A 6,000-nucleotide genomic window follows, 5' to 3' on the forward strand; every position below is an offset into this window, starting at 1 on the left:
GAAGCCCCCGGGTAGCTGAAGCAGCTCTAGTGAGCGCAGAAAAAATCCACCCAAGCTTGGCGCCAATAGACCCATAGCAGCCCCCGCCCGCCCCTCCGGAGATGGTAACGAGCCAATACACTGAAGCCTCTTACCTGGGGAGCAGAGGGTCCCCGCTTGGCGCGGGCTGCGCCCCGGCGCTCCATGCAGACCGGGCTGTAAGACAGTAGCCAGGGTTAGCTATAGGGCTGCTTCCCCCGGAGCTCTCGCGGGGCCACTTTTCTCCCCGGCTCCCCCAGAGCTCTAGCCCCATCCCCTGCCCGCCGGAGAAAGGCAGCGGGCAGCGCGCTAACCCAAGGGGTCGGGGGACGAAGCCACCCCCCCCCCCGCGCTCCCAGCAGAGCGCCCCTCCTTTCCTGAGGCGCAGCTCACCTTGGGACATCCAGACGCAGGAGAGCCCAACATAGAGAAGCCACTTGGGCTGGAAGTGGGGCTCCATCCGGCTGGACTGAGCGGGAGGCTGAACTCCCCCGGAGAAAGAGGCAGGTGCTCTCCGGCGGAAAGCGAGGTCGAGCCGGTCCGCCTGCTCCCCTACCTGCACGCCGGGCACATCAGGGAGGCGGGAAGAGCGGGGCGGACAAGCCCTCGCTTGCTCTTCCTACGTCTGGCTGTTCTTTTCCCCCCTGGTCCCTTCCTCCAACTCAGACCTCTCCGCAGCCCCCCACGCCCGGGGCCCTGCGACTCCTCCTCTAATTACCATCATTCGGCCGCTATCAAAGGCCCCCAATTGGTCCCACCCCCTCCTTCTCTTCGGTGACTCCCTCACGATCACTTGAGACCTCAAGGGCGGTTCTAGTCTGAACAGTGACCCGGTAACATGGGATTCTATCCTCATCCAGTGTCAGTGACTCCAGACTGCACTGGCCTTGTTTACCAGTAAAACTACCTGATTTTTTTTTCTAACCACCAGCCAGACAAACACACCTGGGGAGCTGAAAATTATTGTTTTTTTCTGGCTTGTGCACGATCAGTAATAAAGAGTCTGCCCCTGTAATTTGAGTCTGGAGGAGCCAGTTCTCACATAACTGTGTTGGCTCTACAGTTCTAACAGGACTAAAACATTTATTTTTGGTACCAAGGTCAGCAGATAAGATTCTAAACTATCATAGAAAAGTAGGAGTAACTGGAAGGGAGTTAAAAAGGTCATCTAGTCCAGCCCCCAAAATAATGGTGTTGGGGTTACATTGTAATATTCAGTACTGTACACATTGGGGTGTTTAGAGCTGTGTAGGGGCATCTTCTTCATTATTTAAATCAAATAGACATAAAACAGTTGAGTAAGATGTTCTTTTATATATCACTGGGACCATAACTGCACTGTATGAAAAGATTCAGAGAAGGGCAACAAAGATGATCAAGGGGATGGGATGGCTTCCATATGAGGGGAGACTAAAAAGATTAGCAAAAAGAAAAGGAGTACTTGTGGCACCTTAGAGATGAACAAATTTATTTGAGCATAAGCTTTCGTGAGCTACAGCTCACTTCATCGGATGCATTCAGTGGAAAATACAGTGCGGAGATTTATATACACAGAGAACATGAAACAATGGGTGTTACCATACACACTGTAACGAGAGTGATCAGGTAAGGTGAGATATTAAAGGTTCCCCCCCCCCCCCGCTCTCCTGCTGGTAATAGCTCACCTTACCTGATCACTCTCGTTACAGTATGTATGGTAACACCCATTGTTTCATGTTCTCTGTGTATATAAATCTCCCCACTGTATTTTCCACTGAATGCATCCGATGAAGTGAGCTGTAGCTCACGAAAGCTTATGCTCAAATAAATTTGTTAGTCTAAGGTGCCACAAGTCCTCCTTTTCTTTTTGCAGATACAGACTAACACGGCTGCTACTCTGAAACCTAAAAGGATTAGGGCTTTCATTTTACGAAAGGGACAACTAGGGGGGATATGGTAAGAGGTCTGTTAAAACAGGAATGATATGGGAAAAGCGAATACAGCAGTGTTAGATGAAATTGATAGCCAGCAGGTATAACAAGAACAAGAGGAAGTACTGTGTCACACAGCTCAAATTACCCTGTAGAACTCATTGGCATGGGATGTTGTGATGGCCAAACATGTAACTGGGTTCAGAAAAAGAAATAAAGTTCATGGAGGATAGGTCTAATAATGGCTATTAGCCACAATGGTCAGGAATGCAACCCCATTTTCAGGGCAACCTTAAACCTCTGACTTCCAGAAGCCAGGAAGGAAAGACAGGGGTGTATCACTCCAACTTCCCTGTTGCATACACTCCCTCTGCAGCTCTGGTACTGCACACTGTCCGGAGACAGGATACTTGGCTAGATGGAACATTGGTCTGACCTAATATGGCAGTTCTTATGTTCTGAGATATTTTTCCATCTTCTATATATGTTATTTTAAGACACTATGGGATGCTTTGGTTCTAGGAGTACAGAGGGAGAGTTCACTAAATATTTTCGGAAACTTCCTTTGTATAAACAATATCAGAGAGGGAGGAGAGTCTAGTGGTCAAACAGGACTAGAAGTCCAGTGGTATAGTTTCTCTTCTCCATTCTGCTATGGACTTACTGTGTGACCCTCAGAACATCATTTAGGATCTGATTTTGCACCTGGATCCATGCAGATGTCAGGGCTTGGGCACTAGGAGTTCATTGCAAGAATTTGGGCTTTTAGGGCTCACTCCTGCTCCTATTGAAATCAATTATAGTTTTGCCATTGGCTTCAATGGGAACAGGAGTAGGTCCTTAGTTACACCTCCCAGAGGAATGCGGAATTTAAATTAACGAATACCTGTAAAGCACATCAAGATCCTCTGATCTGGTACTAGAGATACAAGCTACTAGAGAAGTGGCAAGTATTATTAAAGACAAATATATGGAAATATTAGAAGTTTCCTTGTTTTTATTTTAAACATGATAAAAACTTAAATTCCTTATGTGCATGTGTTCAAGGGTTTCTACATACCTTCGAAATTAGTAAAAACTTTAACTTGGCCATAGGTATCCTACAGCAGGAGCAAAACCAACTAAACAACCCACTCCAATGTACAAATACATGTTAATAAATGTATACTCTGCATGTAACCATGAGCAATGAGGGCCCAAGCCTACAGCTGCACTGAATGCAGAATTCTGGGATGAGAATCTTAGTGACAAATTGCAGGAGCTAGTTAAAGGCCCTAATTAAACAAAAGCCTTGCACTGTGCCCTGAAGATCACCTGATACTAAAAAAGGGCAAAACAGCATAAATTAAAAAGGAGACAAAAGCTTTGAGTCTTACTTGGAAGGATGCCACAATTGTATTCTGGCAAGCAGTGGGAAATGCATTCCAGAATAATTGAGAATGGTGACTCAATGGAGATGTCTCTGCTGCCTATCCTTTCTAGATTACACCAAGGGCTGGTCAGCAGTTCTATTCCTATTGATAGCAGATGCCATATGTAAAGGCAAGTACTGTACAAATAGAAGAACACGTAGAGAAGTCTTTCTACAAGAGAGTCCAAGCTTTCCTTCATTTCACAGTCAGGGCCTATTGTGCAGTCCTAACCCAAGCAGAACTCCCATTGAAGGCAATAGCCATACCAGGACTACAAGATCAAATGTTGTCAGAGAGGAGATGGAAAAGTTACATGAAAAATTTTAACAATAAAATCCATCAAAAACTAATACCTATTTCAGAAGAGCTGGATTCAGGCAAAAGCAAATCACATTGGTAGCATGCACCATATATACATGGCTAAGTAGTTAGATAAATCCACTGTGAATAAAGAGTTGTATTCAGGAAGCTTTCTATAAAGCTCACAATTAAGAGAGCTGATAACATATCAGTACGTTATTCAAGTACAAATATACCAGTTTCTCAGAAATATTAAAAAAATAAAATAAAATAAAGAGAGAAAGATACAACAAGCATCCAGTTACTAAATGGCTACTTAAAGGTGGAGCTGTTTAGCTCTGCCAAATTTAAAAGGCCAGTCTCAGGAAGGCATAATGGGAGGGGGGAAAGTTCCTGTAAGAGGGAAACCACATACTAAAGAGAGAGAATAAACAGTGGGAATAAATGAAGATCTGGTGGGTTTTGTGTTTTACTCACCAACCTGCAATTCCTCCTACCTAGATATGTTGTAAATTCAGGAAAATGGTTTCTGCTGATGAATTTTCTTTCAGGTTATTCACATTCATTATCTGTTTCATGCTGAGACATTCCTAATATTTCAGAAATACTTAGCAGTATCATAATTCTGAAATAAGAATGCAACCCTCTGTACCCTATAAGGGCATACCCACACAAAAAATTCACAGAAGCTAGAGCTTGTCATGGCTAAACTCAAGCACCAGACCCAGATGCTGAGAATTTAGAAGGATCTGCCACTATCACCTTCAAGCAATTGTCACCAGCTTCCAGCAAGTATTCCTCAGGGCTTAGTAGAAGGATTACTTATGCTAGCATCAGCATAAAAGTTTCCCAGCTGCAAATTTATCATTGAACATCAAAGTGAGAGAGGGAGAAAGGTGTGGAGAGAATAGAGTATAGGTAGGGCTAGGCTGATATTCGTGACTTCCACAGTCTCTGGTAACCCTACTCCTTTCTCATTGTAAACTCAGACTCCTGAGCTCCATCCCTCTCATTGCCTCTGTGTGGAAATACTTTTCACACCCACCTTCCCCTCTCTCCTACCTCTTTCTTACTTCTCACTCATCTCTTCTATCTTTCCCTCTTTTCTCTATCATTCCTCTTTTTGATCCCTTCTCCCTCTGTCTCCCTCCCTTATTCTTTATTCTATCCCTCTTCCATGTGCTGTCCCCTCACTCCCCTTTATTCTTCAGGTTTGCATATCTTATAACAGAGTCTTTAGAGGCTGCCAGTGCCAGGTGAGAACTGTCTCAAATGAAAAGAGTCCTTTTCTGACTGCTTTAGGAAGTCTGTTAACAGTAAGTCATTAAAAAGATTTTTTTTCTCCCTTTGTAATTTGTCTCTGTGGATTGTGTTTCTTGCCGCAACAATTGTTTCATTTCTACTGAAATGATGGAAAAGAGATGGAGTTCTTGATGAAAATATCAGTCTGTAAACATTGGGGAGACTGAAAGTGAGAAAGACAGACAGGAAAAGGTTTCTCCTCTTTATTTTCTCCACAATTATTTCTGAATAATCCCAAACAGGTATGTTAGGCTGTACACTGCCTTCAGTCCAAGGTAGGACCCATATTCACCATCTCCTCTCACTGGCCCACAGGGTATACTGCCTTTGATTCTACTGACATCAATGGAAATTATGAAAACAGATCAAAAGCAGCAGGATCCAGGTGACACAGGCAAAATAGATAATGCAATCCATTTTTGGGACCAACTATAAAAGTATGCAAGGTTGTTGTTTTTCACTGAAACCTTTCTACTGGTTGTAAGTAATAAGGATTGCATTGTCTATCTTTTCCACTTTCTTAAGGATCAAAAAACAACGTCTGGAACCAACAGCAAGCCCATTTGGATGTCTGTGTGTGCTATATTTGTTAAGAAGGAATTTCTTCCCCAAAGCTAACAAGGAAAAAGAGTTGCATCAAATTTTAATATGGTTTATATTTGAAATAATGTAACCTTCAGAACTAGCTTACCAGATCTCAAGCATGCTGTTTCAGAAGGTGGGATGGGTTTGTGGACTTGTATACATATATATTTGTGCTTATACACACAGTAACGTGACATCTGTCATACCAGAAAAGACCAATAGTACATCAAGTCCATTATCCTGTCTCCAGTGAGTTCTATACCAGATGCTCCAGAGGAGGTATAAAATCTCCATAATACATCTAACACTGCATTACCCCTGCTCTTTCTGACTTCACTTGACCAATTTATCACCTGAAGCATGAAAAAAGTAGTTATTTTATCTTTCAATCTTATATGTCTAATCCTCTTACAAAAAGATTTCCCTCCATAATATCTTGCAGCTGTGAGTTCTGCAGATAAGTTATACATTAT

At 43.2% G+C, this 6,000-nt stretch overlaps 1 protein-coding gene across 2 annotated transcripts in view; it reads right to left on the bottom strand.

The window, feature by feature from the left end:
• Positions 1-728, bottom strand: part of OTOG (otogelin) — a 159,242-nt gene extending 158,514 nt beyond the window's left edge. Inside the window, exons 1-2 of one of the 2 annotated variants that reach the window (XM_043548942.1) lie at positions 412-728; positions 135-195 (exon numbers count right to left, since the gene is read on the bottom strand). In XM_043548942.1, the coding sequence (XP_043404877.1) occupies positions 135-195; positions 412-478 (128 nt within the window). In that variant the 5' untranslated portion in view covers positions 479-728. The remainder of the gene's footprint in view (positions 1-134; positions 196-411) is intronic. The other variant, XM_043548941.1, reaches the window with a different exon arrangement.
• Between the last annotated feature and the right edge of the window lie 5,272 nt (positions 729-6,000).

Source organism: Chelonia mydas, chromosome 6, assembly GCF_015237465.2.
Source record: "Chelonia mydas isolate rCheMyd1 chromosome 6, rCheMyd1.pri.v2, whole genome shotgun sequence".
Taxonomy (NCBI): domain Eukaryota; kingdom Metazoa; phylum Chordata; order Testudines; family Cheloniidae; genus Chelonia; species Chelonia mydas.